This window comes from Nematocida parisii (genome assembly GCF_000250985.1).
Source record: "Nematocida parisii ERTm1 unplaced genomic scaffold supercont1.4, whole genome shotgun sequence".
NCBI classification, from domain to species: domain Eukaryota; kingdom Fungi; phylum Microsporidia; genus Nematocida; species Nematocida parisii.
The window spans coordinates 107,698-129,831 of NW_013524649.1; the positions used below are offsets into that span (position 1 = coordinate 107,698).

At 35.1% G+C, this 22,134-nt stretch overlaps 13 protein-coding genes across 13 annotated transcripts; 6 read left to right on the plus strand and 7 right to left on the minus strand.

The window, feature by feature from the left end:
• Window positions 1–1,151: 1,151 nt before the first annotated feature.
• NEPG_01630 (ATP-dependent RNA helicase DBP2) lies at window positions 1,152–2,763 on the minus strand (the record flags this gene model as incomplete). The annotated part of the gene is made up of 1 exon (XM_013204004.1): window positions 1,152–2,763. One exon carries the CDS (start codon window positions 2,761–2,763, stop codon window positions 1,228–1,230), a length of 1,536 nt encoding a protein of 511 aa, XP_013059458.1. The 3' UTR covers window positions 1,152–1,227.
• Window positions 2,764–3,184: 421 nt separating this feature from the next.
• NEPG_01631 (elongator complex protein 3) lies at window positions 3,185–4,895 on the minus strand (the record flags this gene model as incomplete). Its single annotated transcript, XM_013204005.1, has 1 exon — window positions 3,185–4,895. One exon carries the CDS (start codon window positions 4,893–4,895, stop codon window positions 3,264–3,266), a length of 1,632 nt encoding a protein of 543 aa, XP_013059459.1. The 3' UTR covers window positions 3,185–3,263.
• A 234-nt stretch (window positions 4,896–5,129) lies between these two features.
• On the plus strand, window positions 5,130–6,655 carry NEPG_01632 (uncharacterized protein; the record flags this gene model as incomplete). The annotated part of the gene is made up of 1 exon (XM_013204006.1): window positions 5,130–6,655. The coding sequence occupies one exon, from the start codon at window positions 5,130–5,132 to the stop codon at window positions 6,561–6,563; it is 1,434 nt and encodes a 477-aa protein (XP_013059460.1). The 3' UTR covers window positions 6,564–6,655.
• Window positions 6,656–6,690: 35 nt separating this feature from the next.
• On the minus strand, window positions 6,691–7,761 carry NEPG_01633 (CDC7 protein kinase; the record flags this gene model as incomplete). The annotated part of the gene is made up of 1 exon (XM_013204007.1): window positions 6,691–7,761. One exon carries the CDS (start codon window positions 7,759–7,761, stop codon window positions 6,742–6,744), a length of 1,020 nt encoding a protein of 339 aa, XP_013059461.1. The 3' UTR covers window positions 6,691–6,741.
• A 36-nt stretch (window positions 7,762–7,797) lies between these two features.
• Window positions 7,798–8,229, plus strand: NEPG_01634 (ribosomal protein L23; the record flags this gene model as incomplete). Its single annotated transcript, XM_013204008.1, has 1 exon — window positions 7,798–8,229. One exon carries the CDS (start codon window positions 7,798–7,800, stop codon window positions 8,227–8,229), a length of 432 nt encoding a protein of 143 aa, XP_013059462.1.
• Window positions 8,230–8,436: 207 nt separating this feature from the next.
• Window positions 8,437–10,614, plus strand: NEPG_01635 (uncharacterized protein). Its single transcript, XM_013204009.1, has one exon. The coding sequence runs from the start codon at window positions 8,471–8,473 to the stop codon at window positions 10,487–10,489; it is 2,019 nt and encodes a 672-aa protein (XP_013059463.1). The 5' UTR covers window positions 8,437–8,470; the 3' UTR covers window positions 10,490–10,614.
• Window positions 10,615–10,710: 96 nt separating this feature from the next.
• NEPG_01636 (uncharacterized protein) lies at window positions 10,711–12,668 on the minus strand (the record flags this gene model as incomplete). Its single annotated transcript, XM_013204010.1, has 1 exon — window positions 10,711–12,668. The coding sequence occupies one exon, from the start codon at window positions 12,666–12,668 to the stop codon at window positions 10,872–10,874; it is 1,797 nt and encodes a 598-aa protein (XP_013059464.1). The 3' UTR covers window positions 10,711–10,871.
• Window positions 12,669–13,232: 564 nt separating this feature from the next.
• NEPG_01637 (uncharacterized protein) lies at window positions 13,233–14,189 on the minus strand. Its single transcript, XM_013204011.1, has one exon. The coding sequence runs from the start codon at window positions 14,168–14,170 to the stop codon at window positions 13,349–13,351; it is 822 nt and encodes a 273-aa protein (XP_013059465.1). The 5' UTR covers window positions 14,171–14,189; the 3' UTR covers window positions 13,233–13,348.
• An 85-nt stretch (window positions 14,190–14,274) lies between these two features.
• Window positions 14,275–14,694, minus strand: NEPG_01638 (uncharacterized protein; the record flags this gene model as incomplete). Its single annotated transcript, XM_013204012.1, has 1 exon — window positions 14,275–14,694. One exon carries the CDS (start codon window positions 14,692–14,694, stop codon window positions 14,446–14,448), a length of 249 nt encoding a protein of 82 aa, XP_013059466.1. The 3' UTR covers window positions 14,275–14,445.
• Window positions 14,695–15,181: 487 nt separating this feature from the next.
• NEPG_01639 (uncharacterized protein) lies at window positions 15,182–16,489 on the plus strand (the record flags this gene model as incomplete). Its single annotated transcript, XM_013204013.1, has 1 exon — window positions 15,182–16,489. One exon carries the CDS (start codon window positions 15,182–15,184, stop codon window positions 16,376–16,378), a length of 1,197 nt encoding a protein of 398 aa, XP_013059467.1. The 3' UTR covers window positions 16,379–16,489.
• An 830-nt stretch (window positions 16,490–17,319) lies between these two features.
• NEPG_01640 (uncharacterized protein) lies at window positions 17,320–19,218 on the plus strand (the record flags this gene model as incomplete). Its single annotated transcript, XM_013204014.1, has 1 exon — window positions 17,320–19,218. The coding sequence occupies one exon, from the start codon at window positions 17,320–17,322 to the stop codon at window positions 19,195–19,197; it is 1,878 nt and encodes a 625-aa protein (XP_013059468.1). The 3' UTR covers window positions 19,198–19,218.
• Window positions 19,219–19,721: 503 nt separating this feature from the next.
• NEPG_01641 (uncharacterized protein) lies at window positions 19,722–20,320 on the plus strand (the record flags this gene model as incomplete). Its single annotated transcript, XM_013204015.1, has 1 exon — window positions 19,722–20,320. One exon carries the CDS (start codon window positions 19,722–19,724, stop codon window positions 20,250–20,252), a length of 531 nt encoding a protein of 176 aa, XP_013059469.1. The 3' UTR covers window positions 20,253–20,320.
• Window positions 20,250–22,126, minus strand: NEPG_01642 (uncharacterized protein; the record flags this gene model as incomplete). The annotated part of the gene is made up of 1 exon (XM_013204016.1): window positions 20,250–22,126. The coding sequence occupies one exon, from the start codon at window positions 22,124–22,126 to the stop codon at window positions 20,255–20,257; it is 1,872 nt and encodes a 623-aa protein (XP_013059470.1). The 3' UTR covers window positions 20,250–20,254.
• Window positions 22,127–22,134: the final 8 nt, after the last annotated feature.

Here is a 22,134-nt window from a genome sequence, read left to right on the forward strand (position 1 = left end):
TATGTAAACAAGCTGAAAATATAATATATAAGTTGGTTACTCCCTTGTACATAATTAAGACTCATTCACAATTTTTTATTATCCTCATCTTATATATCTTCAATTTCCATATACAGTTCTATAAGACTTTGCAGGCGTGAGCGTGGGGCTCCCACACTAGACATGGTTTCTTATATGATAGAAACCAACAAGTTTGTTAAGTAACCACGTTTATTTAGTGTGTATATATTTTGATATATTTTGTTTTTCTATTCTATGTTTCGTAAGATATTAACAATGGGATTAAAAGTAATTCCGGTTTCAAATATTATAAATATAACCAAAGACATTATAAGATATAGTCACACAGCACATACACCTAAGATAGAAGCAAGCTGTACAGCATCTCCTAGTATGAATATAACAGTGGAACATTCAGTAAATCCAAATATGAAATACATTAAAAGCGTTAATAAGTAATTCTAGGGATAAAAATAGAGAAACTGCGAAATTTGAATAAAGGCAAATAAATAATAAAAATATATTAGTTAGAAATATATACAAAAGGATTATTAGCAAACAAACACAATAAAAGAAGTAAATAATACAGATGCCTCCATTAAAACTTCAGAATGCATTATTGTTTACTTAATAACTCTGTTGATCAGTGCAGTGTGTAAAAGCAAATATTTATAAAAGAATAATATCCCAAAATGCCAAACAGCCCTTTGCAGTTGCATTGCAGGCAGTGTGCTGAGATATTCTCAGAAAGCAAAGATATTAATCAACAACAAATCTCTTTGCCCGTGTCTACCGTGTGTAATAATATTATAAACACACGACTCACTGTAAAGACATACACTATACACTGCTAAGCGTGTACAGGTTTCTATATACTGCAGGATAAATACGCCAAAACCCCCATACGTTTGTCCTTCTGTAATAGCCGAACGATTCAGATGTATATTAATATAATACCTCAGTGCAGTGTAGTTTGTTTCAGTGAATATAGACATCTCAATACTGCCTGGTGCATGCCATCTGTGATGGTGTGCAGCGGGATAGCCTAGCGCGTAGAGCCACATTCACGTGTATAGTACACGGCGTGGCTGCCTGTAATAATTTTCCATAGAGCAGGCACAGATTCTATGGCAGTTGTAAATAAAGTAAGTTTGTTTATTGCGTTAAAATATAACGCTAGATGTGAAATCTGAGAGTGGTACGACTATCTAATATTAATAAGCCTATTTATCCTCGTCTTACTCCTCCTCTTGGCCTGTTGTTGCCTCCAAATCTGCTATTTCCTCCGAATCTTCTATTTCCTCCGCCATAGTTGTCTCCTCCTCTTGAAGCAAGTGCTGCAAGATCCTGAGGTATTTCTTGATTAGAGTCCTTTAGGATTTCTGTGTATTTTCTAGCATTTGATCTGTCGTCTTTAGGTGAGAAGAAAGTAATTGAGAGACCTTCCACTGAATTTCCTCTAGCAGTTCTTCCTATTCTGTGGATGTAGTCTTCACAGTTTGTTGGGAAGTCGTAGTTGATAACTGCCTTGACGTCTTTAACATCAAGACCTCTTGCAGCGACGTCTGTTGCCACAAGAATGCTTCTTTTTCCGGATTTGAAGTCCTGGATAATTCTGTCTCTCTGGTTCTGTGGCTTGTCTCCGTGGAGTGCCTCTGCTGGCCATCCATACTCCTGCATCTTGTCAACTAAATCATCACATCGCCTCTTCTGGTTACAGAAAATGATAATCTTGGGATTAGCCTTCTCATCGCCTGCTACGTCGGTAAGCACGTCAGAAAGCATCTTGTCCTTCTCCCAGTGGTCTACCATGAAAGTCTTCTGTGTGATCTTCACATTGGCCACCAGATCAGCGGATCCAATCTTGACCTGTATGTAGTCTGTCATGTAGTTTCTGGCAAGAGATCTTACTTCCTTTGGCCATGTTGCGGACCACATAAGAGTCTGTCTCTTTGGGTTGGTTTCTGGGATGATTTTCTTGAGCTGGGGCTCGAATCCCATATCCAACATTCTGTCAGCCTCGTCAAGAACTAAGAAAGAAACTCTGCTCATGAACACAGCTTTCTGGTCGAAAAGATCAATAAGTCTTCCTGGGGTGGCGATAAGAATTTCAGCACCTCTTCTAATTGCTCCCTTCTGTGGGCCTGCTGGGGCACCTCCATATACAGCAACTGTTCTCAGGCCAAAGTACTTGGCGTACTTGGATGCCTCTTCCTCAATCTGAGAAACTAACTCTCTGGTTGGGGCAAGAACTAAAACAATTGGCCCGTCTCCAGATCTTAGTGGCTTCTGTGCCTTGGCGTGTATTAAGGCAGGGAGAATGAATGAAAGAGTCTTACCGGACCCAGTGTTGGCTACACCGACCATGTCTCTTCCAGAAAGGGCCATTGGCCATCCCTGTGCTTGAATGGGAGTAGGTGCGCTGTATCCTGCACTCTTGAATGCTGCCATGACGCTTGATGGGAATCCAAAGTACTCAAAGTTTAAGCATGGCTTTGGAATGTTTTCTCCTGTAATAGTCATGTCAAACTGCTTTCTTAAGTCATTAACTTCCTGCTCTGTTAAATTTACTTGTGCAGTGTGCTCAGTATAGAACTCTTTGTCAAACTCAACTGCGCCGTTGTCCTGCATGGTTTCTCCAAACCCGCCTCTTCTTTGTCCGCCGAATCTTCCATTCTCCTTTCTATCACCTGATGAGAAGTCTCCTCTTCGTTTAAAGTCTCCTCCAAAATTGCTGCTTCCTCCGTAACTGTTATATGCCATTGTACAAGGATAAAAAATTTTTTCTTAAATAGTTTGAAAAAATAAAATTTGCTTATTTTTCTTACAATCCCGCCAGAAGTTTTATTTAAATATACTGCATAAGCTGTTAGCTCAAAAAAACTTTCATCAAATTTTCTTCAAATATTTCAACTCTTCCAATAAAGCATATGAAACTATCAGCTCAGGCAATTTCTATTTAAAACAGCTCAATATAACCCAGATATACTAAGTGCATGCGGGGCATATGTTCTAACTATACGCATACTATATACGCATCAGTTTTTGGGTTATATAGAAACATAAATACTTTAAATACTTTGAATTTGCATAGATGAAAAAGAACATTTAGTAGGTTTGTTAGGCCAGGAGAGCATTTACATTACACTGGAATATTATTTAAGTGTATAATATGATTATGACATGCTATATATGTTTATTGATTTAAATTTACTTTGTTGTAGCCTTTAGCGTACTTTATACACATTCTGGCTGTGCACTCATTACAGTTCTTTAGACATGTACACTCCGTCTATTTCATATCCAAGCTTTCTGTAGTAATTACGGGTTCCAATCCCTGAGATGATTGCCAGCTTTGAAGACCCGTGCTCTTCTCTTGCAATTCTCTCAGCCTCTTCTACTAGCATTTTCCCATATCCTTGGTGCTGGAATTTTGAAAAGTCCTTTCCTTTAACTGGTACAACACTTCCGTAAACATGCAATTCTCTTACTATAGAAACTCTTCCCAATAATTCCTCACGGAAAGTAGAAGGCCCGCATTTTCGCAGTCTGAGGAGGCCGACTAGAATGTCTTTGGAGGTATCCTCATACGAAAGGAATGTCTCCCATCCATCACTTGCAACATAGTCCCTGCGAACCAGCTCAACCTTCTCTGGAAGCTCATTCGTGTGTATGTTATTAATTCCCACCTCACGGGTTCTGATGTCCCTGCAAGAAAGACCCTGCTCCTTGAGCCTTGACAGAACAATTTCTCTAATATTTCCGTGCTCTACCCCAGAGCTGACCAAAGTCATTGGAATATCCCTCTGTACTCTGTATATCCGTATCCATGGCGGAACCATTGTAAATATCTGCCCAAGCAGGTCAATTAGCTCATTTGGTGAATAGTTTGTGTACTTCCCGTTCTTCCACAGCTCGTATAGCCCAGTCCCTCTTATCACAAGTGTAGGATATATTTTGAGCCCATCTGTTCTAAACCGAGGATTTGAAAAGAACTCGTAGAACTGAAGGATGTCTCGCTCCATATCAACATTTGGGAGATTCGGCATCATGTGTGTGACTATTTTATATCCCGTGTCCTTTGTAAGCTTAAAAGACTCGCACACATCTCTCACAGAGTGCCCTCTATTTGTGTCTACGGCAATGTCTTCAAAAACACTTTGCACACCTATTTCCAGTCTGGTGCACCCGTACGACAGCAGATCATTTAAGTGTCGGGACATACAGAAGTCCGGCCGGGTTTCTATTGTTATGCCTACACACTTGCTTGTGCTTCTTTCACTAAAGAATATTGCTTCTTCCAGAGTGTGCGACTCTCTTCGAGTAAGGGCATCGTGCAGCTTCATTATAAACCAGCTGCGATATTCTTTATCAAGCGACATGAATGTTCCCCCCATTATAATATACTCCACCTTGTCTACGCTGTGGCCAAGTAGAGAAAGCTGTTTGAGCCGATCGGTACTTTGTCTGTATGGATCGTACCTTCCTCTAATAGCTCGCATACTAGTTGGCTCATATCCAGTGTACGACTGCGTGCTATACTCAAAGTCAGAGTCAGGCCCTCCTGGGCAGTACACGCATATGTTCCCAGTAATGGCAATATGCGGACACCTGTGCGGCTTGGCCATCACGGCAACCACCGCAACTCCAGATGCCGTCCGAATAGGCTTTACTTTCAGCCGGGAAATGACTGACGTGTCCTCCTCTGAGACAGTAGACAGTATCTGAGAAAGCTTTGGGGTGTCTTTCAGCCCATGCTTCTTTGCCATCTTTTGTATAACATCTTTTATTTTAACTTTGTTTTCCGTGTCATTCTTTATAATTGAAACTATCTCGGCGCACGCAGCATGCAGCCCGCCAGAGGAATTCTTCCTGCACGTTATTTCCAATGACATTGCGAATTAAAATTTTTGTGCATATTTGCAAGTTTATAAAGCACTAAAATATTTACACACAGATGAGCTTGGCCCAAATCAGCAGCGCATGCCAATAAATCACTACAGCCGAACGCCCTAGCCGGATTAAAACATTCTGGGGCTTAGACATTTTTATTAGATAATTTTCTGTCGATTGTATAAAAAGTTTTATTTATAATGCAAGCATAAAGGATAAAATGTTTTATTTTTAATATGCCCATGTCATTATCAGATTTAGTTAAGAAAGGATTTCGGATTGGCAGCACAGCATTTAACACAGGAACAGAGCATTGCTTTAAACTGATGGAAACAGAAGATATAAATGCGGTTACTGGCATAATTCTATCATTTTTATTCGGACTAATAACACCACACGTTACAAATCGATTCTTTGTTAGGGAGGTGTTTAATATGCTAACTGGTGCCTTGGTTCTCTCTTGCATATACCAACTTAAGAATTTCCTGCTTGTACTGTCAGGAATTCCTCTTAATTTAATCTTATCATATATTCCAATTAAAGAGAAAAAGAAGAGAACTAAAGTGTTTATTCTAGTGAACCTGGTGCATTTAGTGGTTGCATACGCATTTAGAGACTCTTCCGAGAAGAATTCATTCTTTATGCTTACACTAACAGCATTCTTTATGAAGTATTTATACATTGGCATGGAGTATCTTCCCCGGACACACGGATTTATGGCATACTTTGGATATGTACTCTTTTTGCCAGGTATCCGGTATGGCCCAGTCATGAGCTTTGGTGCCTACCAAAAGTGGCTTAGCACAGGATATTTATACTTGGTAGAGACAGAAGACAAAGCCATCATAAAAAGAATTGTTGGAGAAACAGAAAATGAGGGAGAAATTATAAGCATAAAAGAGGACTATGTAATGCACAAGTACAGCAAGCTTATAACATCCTCTACTGGACTGGCAATATGCTCCTTTGCGTTTATAATTTCTTATAGAGCTGTATGCAGTTATATAGAGACTGCGCAGAATAACATGCTAAGCTACTGTAAAATAGGCTTTGGATATTCAGTGTTATACGCATACAAGCTATTTTACATTGCATTCTTATGGCTGTCTGAAGAAGCAGTTTGCCAAATAGCATTCATCAATAACATGCAGAATGTCAGATTGCTTCCATTTGTAACTTTCTGGAGAGCGCATGAATTCTTTTCTCTATGGAACATACAAGGGTCTAAGTTTATGCACAGCATAAACAGACTTCTCACAGAAGAAGAAAAGAAAGAAGAGCCAAAAGAAAAATTAAAGGAAGACGAGAAAACAACTGACTCGCCCGTGGATACAAACATTACAGACATACGCTTGAAAGAGCACATAAAAGTATCGATTATATCGTATGGGCACTTGCTGCTATTCCCAATGAATTTAGAATCTATGCTTATCTCTATACCAACTGTTCTTTTGATTGGTTTAATTAAGGACATTCCCACGCCTAGAAGCAACTTTATAATTTATAGAACAATATGTGAGATGTTTGGGTGGTCTGGATACATTTTGATTTTTACATACTTTATGGTTCCTCTGGTTCATGGCCCGCTAGAGACCCTAAACATCTGGAGAATTTCATTTGCATACGGGCACTTTTTATGCATACCAGGAATTATTGCAAGCCTTCTTTAAGATATATTACTACTTCCAAGATGTGTAAGTCAAAGTTAAAAGGTTGCACTGCTTGAAATATAAAACAATCCTATATATTTGTTGGATAAAATACCAAATAAACAGATATTATTTATTTACTTATTGCACTGATAATAAAGTAATAGCCCGAATATGCACAGATACTTATTGGAGTATGTTAATCGCTAAAAAATTTGTGCCGAAGTGCTTCATCTGCTGTTATTCTCTCAGATGAATTTAGCCTAAGCATCTTTTCTAGCAGGTCAAAGACAGAACTTGGAAACTGCGCATCCTTCTTATTTGCTATCTCTACTATTTTCTGAAAGGAAACTGCCGGATGCATGCACGCTTCTATATTGCTTTTCCATATTCTTTTGTAAAACTTTGCAGCTTTTCTCATCTCTTCATCTCCGAATATACTTCCTATCTCCACCAACGTATTTATATCATCCTTAGAGGTAAAGAACGGATACTTTCTGCATAAAAGAGACAGAAGAATCACCCCGGCACTCCATATGTCAATTGCAGTGCTTTGTGCTTCGACCCGAAATAACACCTCTGGGGCTTTAAATCCACGAGTACCTGATCGAGATGCTGTCATTGTTGGCCGGGTGTCTCTAACAATATATCCAGGCGCTTTGGGCATTACAGGCTTATTCTGCCCGCATATGTGCGAGCTAAAAAAGAACATTCTTCTTTTAGCACTTTCTTCCTTTGCATCCTCGCCCCCTTCCTTTTTTTCTATTCTCTGAGAAAGCCCAAAGTCAATTAAGCACCCAGTCTTTGTCTGTAAGTTATACAGAAAGTTGCTTGGCTTTATATCACGGTGGATGATATTCTGTGAATGAACGCCCTGTATGGCCGTTAGCAGCTCAAACATATAGTACTTTATATCTGATATGGTTGATTTTATAATCATCTCTTTAAAGTCAGTCATTTCTATATATGGGAATGCAATGCATATTTCCTTTTCTTCCCGGTAAATGTCAATGATTTCAATAACATTCTTCATTCCCTGCAGACTCATTAGAATTTTAAGTTCATTAGCTATCCTGCCAGAGGCCGTGGTACGTGTAATTTTCTTAATTGCAACCTTTCCTCTACCCTCTTCCCTTTCTGCCAAGTACACTGTACTAAATGCCCCCTCTCCTATTTTATGGACTATTCTAAAGTTCTGTTGAAAATTATTGTTGTTCATTTAACTTTTCTTTTTTCACTCCCCCAGTAATAAATAATGGTAGGAAAGAACGAAAAGTCTGGATTAAAAAGAATTGCATCCCGTTATAAAATAACGGCAGGAGTGCAAGTTGGATCAGTCATCAACTGTGCAGACAATGGAGGAGCCAAGGTAGTAAAGATTATTGCAGTTAAAGGATGCAAGTCAAGACTAAACAGACTTCCATTTGCAGCACCGGGTGACATTATTGTAGCATCAGTTAAGAAGGGTAAGCCAGACATGAGAAAGAAAGTAGTGCCAGCTGTTCTTATTAGACAAAGAAAGTCATGGAGAAGAAAGGATGGAGTGTTCATTTCATTCGAAGACAATGCAGCAGTAGTTATCACTGCAAAGGGTGAAATTAAAGGAACTGCTATTTCTGGGCCAGTAGCCAAAGAGTGTGCAGAGTTATGGCCAAAGATTTCTTCTATGGCATCCTGCATTAAATAAATAATATCTCTTATAGATACAACAATACGGCTTAATACTATTCTTTTACTGGGTTTAACTGATTCTTAAAAATATATGGAGAGACTGTTTATAAATATAAAATATTTTATGCACTGTATAATTCGGGTTATACATTATGGGATGTTAATTGGAGTATTCGGGTTATATGCTGCTTCATTGCATTATAATTCCTTTGGGTTTATAAACTCTGAAATACTTCGAATTTCGTAAGGATAAATGTATGATTCAATTTTATATTTTTATTAGGATGGGGGAGATACGGGAGGGCGTAAAGAGATGCAAGGCGCAGGGTGGCGACGCTTTTAGTGAGAAGCTGGAAAATGAGTGCAGGGAGTTTATAAAGAAGTGTAATCTTCCTTATGTTTTATACAAAGGACAGAAAGACTTTATTACAGATGCAACGGAAATAATTAGTAAAAGTGCACTTGGTATTTTAGAGAGCCCAACTGGGACTGGAAAGACTCTTTCTAGTCTAATCACAGCAATTAAGTACGTAGGAAACAGTGTATTTGATTCTGCTGGTATATCAAAGGACAATATGGAGTTGCTGAAAAGTTTGTATAACCGAACAAACAAGCGGGTTATATATGCATGCAGAACGCATAGCCAATTAGAGCAAGTTATTAAAGAGTTAGAAGAGCTAAATACTCACGGAACAATAAGTGTAAAGGGTGTGATTTTAGGATCTCGCAGGCATACGTGTATTAATTCAATAGTGCGCTCGTCTAAAGACATAAATAATATGTGCCGTATTTCTGTAAAGGATAAAAAGTGTTCATTTTACAATAATTTACAGGAGGGAAAGCACCATGCTGTTCGTAAGCAGGGAATATCTATTGAGGATGCACTATCAATGGGAAGTTCGTGTGAAGTATGCCCGTACTTTTACTTGAAACAGGAGGCAAAGAGCGCAGGAATTATTGTTCTTCCATACTCTCTTTTTCTCCAGAAAGACTTTTTTAACGAGCTTGGAATTCAGATGAATGAATCTGTATTAATAATTGATGAAGCCCATAATTTATTCAATGCTGTATTAGAGGAGTATTCTGTGTGTGTAAGTGAGAGTGAAGTAACACAGATATTGCCCCATTATGTTGAGTATATGAATAGGCAGAAGGGGAAGTATAAAGTAGACCTTCTAGAGCTGTTTATCTTTATATCTGGGATATGCGAGTATTTTAAGAAATCCTGTGCAAATCAGGCAGAAGAAGAAAACAAAATAGATTTATTTAATATAAATAGGTTTTTGATAGATTCTGAGCTAGACCATATAAACCTTTTGGAAATAACCGAGAGAATGGATAGATTTCTGCCAAGCAAAATATTCCCTATTCGCCGGGAGGATGTAGAGAACCAGAATGAAGCCATTTTTAGAAGAATTTGCAAATTGGCCAGGCTTCTAGGCGAGTGTGATAAACATAGCTATATTGTTAAACAAAGTAGTAAACTATCATTTAGAAACATATATCCATCAGACTATCTTTCATATTTTGAGGATATTAAAAGTATTTTGGCAATTGGCGGCACGCTAACACACTCCTCCGACCTGTCGCTATTGTTTAATAGAGAAGTAATTCGCAAATCCTATCCATCTATATGCAAAAATGTATATGTTGCACTTTGCAGCGACTATTCTTTTGTATACAGCGAAAGAGACAAGGAAATCATTCGAGCATTTAATCTGGCACTGCAATACTATAAAAAAATAGAAAGTGGCGGGGTTCTTCTGTTTGTGCAGTCTAAAAGCATTATGCTAAAGCTAAAAACAGAATTGGAGAAAAAATCAGCGAATCCTGCATGTCTTCTATTTGAAAGCTCCACCAGCATTCAAGAGTACAAAAGGATTCTGTCCAAAGAGAAGAAAGTAATTATGGTTTGTGTGATGGGGGGAAATTTTAGTGAGGGAATTAACTTTAAGCATGAAATGTGCCGAGTTTTAATCATATGCGGGATACCCCTGCCAAAACCTACAGAAGAAACTCTTTTAATTCAGAAGAAAAGAGGCGAAGAATACTTCATTGATAAAGGCATGCAGGCAGTAAACCAAACAATTGGTAGATCAATTCGAACTAAGGATGACTACAGCTGTGTGCTTTTGCTTGATAAAAGATTCATAAGATACAGGCACAAACTCTCACAATGGGCCCAGCCATACATTACGGAGATAAAAAGCACTGATACAACGGATATATTGCTAGATAAGTTATCTAGATGGTCTCAACAGAAAACACCCATCTAATTATGAAATAGTTCAAACTCAAAAAGCTAATAAGATGTATAAACAATATTATCTACTGTTGTCTATGACTATTAAGACAATTAACACTGTTTGCTGCACTATATTATCTATGGTCGACTCTTGCTAAACTTTACTTATATAATGACTAACATATAATAAACAGCAGTAATTCCACTTTTCCGGAAAATACCCGATAATTCCGATAATTCAGTAAACCTATATTTTTATTATATATTATTGGCAGGCATCTGCTAATAAATACAGTTTGGTTGTATGTAAGTAATATTCTGTATTTTTATGGCATAGCTGGAATATATTAAAAATTGGAATTTTTCATTTTACACTTATTTTTATAGTCCTTGAGTCTGAAATTATAATTATTTTATAATTTACTTTTTAGTTTGGAGAATAATTTTTTATAGTATACTTTGTTATCATTATAATATTTTGTTATATCTATTTGTATGTCTGGAGGTTGGTTTTTACCAATTAAGCTATAAATATATTTCTGTTTATAGCTTGGATTAGATACTATTTGCTCTATTATACCTAGCTGATCACAAATTCTTTCAGGATCTTTATAAGTTATTGGATTTCTCATTATAATAATGGCAGAATTTCCTTTTTTCTTCTCATCTAGAGCACACTTATATACAGATATATTATTAAGATTCTCTAAACTTCTTTTTTCACCCTCTTGAACTATAAAAAATCTTTTTGATTCTGTTTCAATTGATCCCAAAAAAGAAAAGAAGCTTCTTTCATTAAACTGGGATTTTCCTCTGTTGTATATATGGATCATAACATATTCACACATTGCTTTTCTATACTGAAATATCAAATCATACATTGCTTTTATGTAATACTTGGTTCCTTCATTTTCACACGATACTAGAAATATATTGAACATGTTGGCCTTTACATCTGTGTATGGATACTTGAAGTCTGAAAAGCTTGATGTACGGTATATTTCACATGGCACCCACGTATTTATTGTTGATTGTTCTGGATCATATTCTGACTTAACTATAGCATAGTTAGATGTTCCATGATAAGTTGGAAATCCTATCCGCACACAGCTTTTTATTTTAGGTGCAGACAAACCAATAGTTTCTTTTTTCAGGTGCCTGTATATGCTGTAGTGCAATTCAATATTACACAATTTGTCCAGCGTATTGTTACTATTTATTCTATCTATATTATAGTGCTCTTGTTTATCAGTCTGTATTACCATTTTAGCTAGGTTCTTGAATTTGTATATTAGATTAATGTTGATTTTTTCTATGATTTCATCATTTATATTCAGCTCAGTCAGCGAGCTTTTGTTTATACCGTGCAAAAAGTCAAAGCTGCTCAGATAAGTCCCATCAAATGAAACAGATTTCAAATTCTCGAATGTAAACAGACCAAAAACATCGGTTATTAGGGTATTGTCTCGTAGTAAATGCTTAAATTTTAGGGACTGCAAGTACAGTATCTTTTTTTTAGTGCTATCTATTCCGTCATTAGACTTGACTATTTTTGATGTTCCTATGACAAGTACATCTCTTACATTTGGAGCATAGTTAAATGCTTCTAATGTAGCAGTACCTATCTCGCAATCTTTAAATTCAATCCACTTGAGTGAAAAATGCTTCAGCATAACACTCGGAACTTTAGGCATTTTTGATGAATTGAATTGCAGCTTATCAAACCGGACACCTATTGAGTCGATCCATAACATAAGATTTTTTGCATAATATTCTATCTCAGTATGGTTTCCATTAATGCATAATGTATATATTGAATTCCTATTCTGTTCTATGTAAGGCACATTATCTATCCATGTTTTGTTCTCCATAAAATCTGCAGCCGATGTATGCATCGGCGCCTGCTGCTTTGTGTTATCTATTAGTGTAATTGTATAATCCCGCACTATGGATTTTAAAGTCCTATATTTACTTTTTATTTTAGACTTTTCTTCTTTACTAGGATTGGCACTACTAGCAACATCTCCACTACAATATGCCATTATCCCAGGAAATAACCATTGTCTCCCATAACAGTCTACATTGGTTTCTTTATTTAAATATAGACATTGCTGTTTAAATAACACCAGCCACAGCAGCTCTATAAACAATAGGATTCTTTTTATTTGTAAACTGTAACTTGCCTTTGTCTTCTGCGCAGCGCCCTTCATATATAAAAAGCCCTCTAAAATTTTTTATACTTTATCTTACTCTTGATTGTTCTGAACTATCTGATTTATTTTATATAAAATATCGCGATCCCCTCTATTTATAAAGTTGTTCTTAAATATTCTATTTCTTATTGATTTATTTAATAATTTCTCTCTCTTCAGTCTGCCTCTCTCTAGTATATTTATACTCCTCTCATATGGCATACTATATGTAAGCCATAAATAATATTTTATTTTTAATAAATTATGCATAGTTCACACTATATAAAGTATAGTCCCAAAAAATCATTTATATTTAATAAATACTATGTTTAAACAAATTAACAAGTCCTATTAGTGTGAGTATACGAGTAGATACACTATCCACCATTTCTTCCTTATAAAAAGTATGCTTTATATTATTCGCAGTTCTTGTTCTTGATACTTAGTACTATCAATAATCAAATTAATATTTAAGTATATTTATGGTATAAAGAATGGTCTCTAAACAATATATATAACCCGAAATCTATGTGATTTCACACACCGCATGCTTTGTTTGTAAGAAATTGTTTAATAGTAAATACTGCATTTGTCTATTTTATTCTTTGCAATTTTGAATGTACCTAGTATATAGCCAGAATAACTGATTCATAGTCGGAATTAATTATTCTGTTAATACGTGAGATATTGGAGAATGCCTATTCTGTTTCATCCTCTGTTGCAGTTTCTTCGGTCTCGCTGTTCTCTTTGTTCTCAGATACAAGTGGCCGGCGCGCATTCTTCTCTTTCTTTCTTCTTACATTTTCTTCTTGCTGTGCTTTTCTTTGTAATTTTTCCTCTGCTCGCTTTTTAAGGATTTTTGCTCTTTCTCTTAGCTCTTCTGGGGTTTTGTGAATATACCTGTGATATACCACGTCTCCGCTGCAAATACCCTTCTCTATTTTCTGCAGCTCTAAACTCATTGCTGGGCCTATCTCAACAAGAGTCACTTTGACTTGATTTGCTGCACCCGGCTTTTCTTCTTTCTTTATCATATAATTTGTGAATAAGTAATTGTCATCGTACAACTTTTTAATAACAATTGCTCTGCTTGTTAAGTGAGAGACTTTGCTGTTGTTCTTGATCTCATCTACTAGATCGATAATTGGATCTGACTTGTCAATATTAATAGGAATAACAAAGTACCCATTCATTCGCGTTCCAATGCCGTGTGATTTCTGGAACATCTCAAGCCCAAATTTATATTTGTTTACTTTAAAGTAGAATGTCTTCCCAGCCTCTTCCAGTAATGAAACAATTTTTAAGTTGTTGTGCTCCTCCGACTGCGAAAAAACCCATAAGTGCGAGGCTGAAAAATGCTTTGCTAACTGTATATAGTCCTTTATCTTCCATTTCTTCTCTTCTTTTAAGTTCTTCCCCACACCAGGCTCAAAATATGATCGGCATTCTTGTACTAACTTTGCATATGATGGTGTCACTTGCCCAAATTTTATTACTAGTTTATTGTCTCGTCTGGCCATTGCAATATTTTACTTTTTCATTTTTTTAAAACTTTTACACACGTTCAACGAAATCACAAATATAAAGGCCCAAAATTTAAAATCATTCTATTAGATATAAACAAGCTTTCTTTGTATTTTAATTACTTATTCTACACAGTAGTTTATGTTTTTTACAATATTCTTTAAATGTGAACTTCTATCTCCTATATATACATAAAAGGTATATTTTTCTATGTATATAGCCAACTGTTCTTAAACATACGCTGTTATATATAAAAACATATTACTGTGTCTTAGAGTAAATATATAATAAGAACTAGAAGAGTTATAGTAAGCGCTATAATAATGGTATTTCTTCCGTCTTTCCTTATTTCTTTCATTGTTTTCAGCAACTTGTTAGAAAGCACTTTGCTCTTATTTTCTACTTTCTCTGTTTGCTGCTCAAGTGTGTCTAAGTGTAGGTTGTGCTGTTCTATTGCATAGTATACCTTATGCGCTTCTTTAGAAAGTATTTCTGTGCTTTTTTTAATTTCTGCCTGCATAGAATAGTAAACACTTCTACTATTTTATTCTTTATGTTTCATATTTGTTTTTAGTTGTTTGTTCCAACTGGTTATTATAGTTGAATTGCTTTTTAGGAAGCTTTGGAATATTCATATCACAGTACAATTACCATTATATAATACATGCAATGCATCTTTATTAATAAATTGTCTTTACAACACAATTAACCCGAAATTCAGTGATTTTACTGGCTTAAAAACTCTTTTCTATTGTTATCTTATTTGTTAGTGCATTGTTTTAGCTTTCTTTTGATTATGTTACTTCTCCTAAAAAGTAAATTTTCTTATGCTCGGGTTATTTCGGGATATATAAAATATCTATACTACACTTTTCTCTTATAAAATTCTTTTGTTGTAGAAACGGGTATTTATTTAAATAGAATTCTTTAAATTGATTCTTTCTGTTTTATAGGAAAATACAGATTTCTGTGCGTAAAGCTATACAATAAATTATTTTTACAGTTTTATGGTAGAAAAAGAGGGTGAACAAATTTTCATTCTTTTACACGTGGATAGATATAATGCATTCATTATTCCTGAGCTATTCAGTCTTTTAAATGCAACACATAATAAGTACACTGTGCATAGAACAGTTATTGACGAAAAGATTAAGTATAGTATAGTCACCGCTAGTTTGTCTACTATAGACTATGTATTGAAAAAAAGTATTCTAGTTAGCAGAGCCATAGCATTACTAAATTATAGTATGATAGACATAGCTAGTCAAGAATGCAATGAGATGAGTATAGAAGAAAAGCTAAATAGATCTTTGACCAAAGAGATTCTTGTGGATATTAGCAATAAAATAGTTGGTAGGTATAAAATAGACTGTGTGTGTAGCAATAAACCACTTGCTATCAAGTACTTGCTTGATAATTTAGCCATTTCATATGAGGTAGATTTAACTAATCCTGTAAGCACTGTGTGTATTATAGAAGAAAAAAGCTTTTGTATGGTTGGTGTGTTATACAATGAAAGTAACAGGAAAAAGTTTTTAAGATTTTCTGTTAGGGATAGGCAGTTTATAGGTAATACGTCAATGGATAATGAAATATCATTTATTATATGCAATATGGCGGGTGTATCACACAAGACAATACTTTTAGACTGTTACGCAGGAAGTGGAAGTATTTTATTATCTGGTGCTCTAGCTGGCGCAAGTGTAATAGGCACAGACATAAATGAAAAGCAATTTAAGGGTAGAGAAGTTGCGCACACTAACGCCCGAATAAAGACACAGCTGCCTAACACAAGCATATACAGCAACTTCGATATGTACAATATACGTAGCCGGGTTTTAATGATAGGAGCGCATGATATATTTAATAGAAGTATATTACGGAATAATACAGTAGATGTAATTTTATGCGATCCTCCATACGGAGAAAGAGAAACTGTCAAGAAAAAAACGTCTGAGGTAAATAAGTATGTTGAAGGAAGCGATAGTTATTTAATTTCTACAGTGCCCTTTTTTGGCCAAGTAATTGAAATAGGAAGGAGCATCTTAAAGCCAAAGGGTAAAATAGGAGTATTTATGCCACATACATCAGGATACATTCCAAAATTAAAGAAAATAGAAGGGTTCACACAAATAGCACAAGCAGAGCAGTATTTAAACTCCCTCTATTCAAGAACCTTCTTTCTATTAGAACTTAGTAAATAGGCCCATGGCTGTCTTTTATAATATTCGCTTTTTACCAAGCACAGCAAAGTATATTGCTTTATCAAGAATATACTCATTAGATATAGAGACTTAAATAAATAACAGAACGGTATTTATCTACAATCTCATACAAATCAGCACAACAGTATGATTTGTGTTATTCATGGGTTGTTTTTATATCTAAAAATTGCTTTTTTATATTGGCTGTTTTTATTTATACTAATCCAGCCCTATATCAATTTTGTTTCTCTTCTAAATATACCTAGTTTTTCTATTATTTAACCAAATAATCTTGTTGAATTCGTATACTTCAAAAGTTTAAATGTGTAAAAATATTGTTTAATTGTGTGTGGCTTTCTTTTATATTCATATTTTATTACAGCTACCAAGTGGCAAGAAAATCTAAACTATTTCCATATTATTAATTCCTTTAAGATTTATTTGAATTAAAACTGTACATGAATCATTTTTTAAATTGAAGACTTTCTAATAAAAACTAAAAAATAAAGATAAATTACAGGAATATAAATTGTACCAAGTATTTATTATACCTGTTGGATGTTCTTAATAATTTCTAACCCGAATATTTATTACAACAATTCATTTTACAGGCACATCTGTTATAATACACTAAATACCACACACCATATACTTAAATATTTAAGTATCATACGTTTTTCCCACATAAAATAAGACTAGGAGATTGGACTGTGCCGCAAAATATTTCTAATGAATGCTTTTTTCTAAAATATCTTCTAACTCTTTCTCTTCTCGCTGGAGTATGCTTAGCTGTCTAATTAATAAATCTGCTCTTCTTCGCATCTGGCTTTCTAGCCGGTTTATCTTTTTGTGCATTACTTCAACTGAACTCTCCTTGTTATTAAGCAATTCTTTGTAAAGCCTACAAATATAAGAGCAGTCTTCCTTCCATTTCATTTTTTATGATAAAAATACTTTCTAATGAAGACAGTGCAATAATCCAGACAGAGCAGATACTTCCAGATATTCATAGGCTAATTAAAGAAATGATACACAATAGTATAGATGCACAGGCCACGTCAATAACAATTACAATATGCACGGTTGACAAAAGCATAGTATACCTAATAGAAGACAATGGAACAGGAATAGAAGTGAACGAGTATTTTTTAATGAAGGGAGGGACCTCAAAATATGGGCAGAATAACATGTACGGATATAAAGGGATGACACTATATTCTTTAAAATTGGTTAGCGATTTTAGTATAAATACTAACTATAATGGAATAAAGAAACTAATCAATGCAAAAAGCAGAGAAGTATCAGTTATGCAGGGGTATAAAGACAGCAAAGGTACGACAATAAGTATATCTAGTTATTATGCATTAAACCCCATTAGATACAATTACTTATTGACCAACTTAAACAAGAATATTCAATACATTGTAGAAGATATAAGAAAGTATAATACGGTGCATAATATACAATTTAAGCTGTACAAGAATCAAAGCATACTATACAACACACTATATAGCATAGCTAACAAGCCATTAAGTATCACTGAAAGGATAATACAGATATATAATATACCGAATTCAGTAAGAATAGTATTTAAAGGAAAGTATTTCATTCTAGAATGTATTATAGAGAAAGAAGGCGGAAAAAGCGCAAGAAGTAATAAAAAAGAAAAAAGAATACAAGGAGTAATTCATAACAAATCAAGAATACTTGAGAAAAGTTCTGTAGAAAAAGCTGTGCAGAGCGGGCTGACTATTTCCAATCGGGTGTTTTATAACTTAGAGATTTTAGAGGATAAAGAAATAACAATACTATCTGAGATAAGCAGAATCAGCAAGTATAACATAGAGGAAGCTCTTGCACAGAATGAAAAAAACCAACCTCCTGTTATATTTAATCTTACAGATGAAAACAATGAAAGTGCTAGTCAACAGAGCACAGAAATTGGAAATAGCGCAAGAATCATTAAGAAAGCTAAGCAAGAAGAGGTAGAAAATAAAATACCAGCAGCTGATTTGGAAAAAGAAGAAATTGCTAGTAAAAAAAGTAGTAAAACTAGAGAGGATATAATTACACTGGAAAAGGACTCTAGTTCACAAATTAATGAGTCTGAATGCAATGTTTCAGAAATACATGACAAGCCGCATAGCAAAGTAAAAGACGAAAGAATACAGGCAATAGTTATAGACAAAAATGAATGTCTAACTACTCACACATATGAAAGTGGAATAGGTTTAACCATAGAAGAGTTATCTAAGTTGGTAATAGTTGGCCAGTTCAATAATGGATTTATAATATGCACACTTGCCAAAGAGGGCAATATACATATGTACATAATAGACCAGCACGCAGCGGATGAGGCAGTTAATTATGAGCAGCTTCGGAGTACAGTTGTATATAAGAAACAAAAATTAATACAACCTATGAAAGTCAAACTGACTGAATATGACATGCATGTGATAAGAGAAAACATGGAATATGTAAAAAGAAACGGATTCGGGTTAAACGCTGAGTTAACAGAACTAATAGAAGTCCCATCATATGAGGATAGAATATATGGAGAAAGCGAGTTGCTTGAAGTGATTGAATCTATAAAGGAAGACAATATAGAAGAGGGAAAGCACATAATATTTACAGAGCTCAGGAGACTTCTTGCCAGCAAAGCCTGCCGCTCTAGTATTATGATAGGTGATGTTCTGAATATGCAACAGATGAGTAAAATAGTTAGCAGCCTGTCAAAAACAACCAGGCCATGGAATTGTCCGCATGGCAGACCAACTATCATATTGTTACAAAATAGAAAGAACAGAGTATTTAGGTGAAATATATAAAGTAAAATAAAGACAGATAATATGTTTTGAGATGATTTAAGACTGTTTATACAAAAGACTGTTATATAAATTATATAAGGATGACCCGAAAAATATAAATTGCCACTTTTCCATAAGACCAAGAAGAATTTTATAGTATACGCGTACAGCAGACCAGTATAAATGCAGCAAGATGCAACAATATAAGTAAACTAGATATAACCCGAAATTAATAGATAAATAAAAGAAAGCCCAGACAGCCCTAGTGCACAAAGGCAGAATAATACTTCTAATGTTCTTTTTGCATTTATTTAGTCTTCTGTCCTGGCATAAACAGAATTATAATGTCTATTATTGTAATAGCGCTAAAAAGCAGCAGAATAACAATTCCAAACATGGTTTCTTTATGTTCAGGCGCAGAGTGTTCGGTAGTAGATTCCTTTTCCATACTTCCCATTTTAGGAATACTTGCTTTTATTTTCATATACTAGAAAGTGTAAAACACAAGTATCCAATAATTTTTCATTCTGCCTTTCATGCTAATTACCACAGAGAAACATGAGGATTTTGAAACAACTCTTTTGGAATGGGGCCTGTCTAAAGGAGCATCCAGTTATATTGGAGAAATACAGCTGTACACAATTAATGGCAAAGCAGTTATAACGTATACCTCGCATGTCTCAGAAAATAATTATGTATATGTCTACAATTCATCTTCTGCAGCAGGTGAGTCTAAAGAAAAAGAAAAGGAGAAGAACAAATCGGCAAGAGCAGCCGAGCCTACATATATATCTTTGCAGTTGTGCAAGCAGATACTTAATCCAATTATAAAAGAAGCACACAAGCCAAAGGAATACAAAGTAAAAGAGTCCGTTATATTTAATGGCCAGGTTGAAATGAAGCTGCTTCACATAGAGTCAGGAGACATTAAAGTAATGACTGGGATAGAGGGGCTTGACCATGCAGTAGAAATATTTAATGATCTTCCGGTTGAAAAAAAATCAATTTCAGCAGACACGCTTGAAGAAATGCTTTGTCAGTTATTTATGAATACTTTATTAATATAGGACTATTTGAATAAATGGCTGCACTTCTCTATTGAAGTGATTACATCTATCATGTTTTCAGAAATATATTCCGGAGTATCTGCGTATAGCTTAGAAAGAACAAATATTTTTGTGTCTATTTCTGATATTAGATATTCACATTCTCTGATTAGAAGAAATATTCTGTGTAATTTCTCCTTCTTTCCAACAAATTCATCTAATAGATTCACTTCATCATATCCGGTGCGTACCATGGCATAGTGGTCCTTTAGTGATTTTAATTGAATGGTTTTAAAGAAGGAATAGGACGAGACTATCTTTTTAAAGTCAATTTTATCACTCACTGTTATGATTAGAAACTCTAATAAAGAATTTTTTCGTCCATCTTCATTAATAATCTCAGCAGAGCATTTCGAAAAGGCACTCACAGATGAAAGATAAAAGCCTTTAGCAGGGAATTTGTTTGCTGTCTCAGCATATTTATAATTGACTAGGTTTCCCATTCGCAGTAAAAGCATCAAAAACCGCGGCAGCTGTTTGTCATTTTCAACAAAAATAAGAGACTTTCTTGTTTCCTGAAGCGTGTGTATAAGAGATGCAAGCGAGGAATCTGCCCATTGCACATACTTAATGAGTAAAAATTTATCTTTTGTGCATGAATTCTCTAGACAAAACTTTACTTTGCTTTCTACTTCTGTCAGAGCATGTTTTGCTATTATAATTTTATTACAGTTATCCTTATGGGGGAAAACAGCAGATAAATTAACTATGCTGTCAATATCAGTTATAGCTTCTTTAGTCTCAGTCCATTTAACTAACTGATTGCAAATGTGGTCCAAGGAAAGTTTAGATTTTTTAAGCGATTCAAAAACAATTGACAGAAGAAATTCTTGCCGCTCGCATAGAATTCTTTCTTTTTTTACTGCATTGTCTTTTTTTAGAAAGTCTGTTTTTTGCACTTCTCGTTTTATACAGAACTTCTTTTTAAAGTCATTTTCGATCTCCACCCACCGGGCAGATAGCTCGCTTTCATTAAGCACGGGGCTTTCGTACAACGACCCCTTGATAGATAAAACTGGTTTCCAGCCAACCTTTGGGAAAAGTGTTTTAATTGCGGAATCCGTCTTCTCTAGGATATTAACTGCAGGTAACACACGCATTCCTGGCGGAGAGGGCATTTTAGAAAATATTTTGGCAGCGTTGTTCACAGCCCCTTCTTTTATAGGAAAAATAGCTATCTTTGCATTGCTTGGTGGGGAAGGGGCAGAAGGCTTTGCTGAATTCTTTTCTTTATTAACAGCAGGAATAGCTGCTTCCTTAGCCATGCTTTGCTTTAAACAAGAAGCATTGGGTTTATTAGAGGTAGGCATGCCAGGCTGCTCTTCAGTAAGCAAAGAACCAATATTGTAAATGGCTTTATCATTTCCTGTTCTTGTGGTTTCAATATATGCAGGCGTCTGATGAGTATTTGGTGGAATAGAGAGGTGATTGAATGAATCTGTTAAATCTGCCACAATTTCAGCTGTACTTTCATCACGCCGTGCAAGCCTTTCTACAATTATGTCCATAAACATATTATCTGGCAAGTGTCTTTGAATTTTAAACTCTTTTTTATAATACCTTCCTATTCCTAGTGGAAGTTTATTAACTACAATTGATCCAACTGTTATGTTATTACTTGTTATGCTGATAGATGCATTACATCCGCTCTTTATTGCGAAACTATCGGTGTAAATTAGCCAAAACTCATCTACTTCTATAAATGCCTTTCTTCCTTCAGCTAGTATGCTTTTCTCATTATATGTTCGCTCTACACCATCCACTACAATATGAATGTTCGGGTGTTTTATGGATGGAGGCGTGCCTATGACCAACTGCGTAATTGAAAGTTGCATGCTGTAGC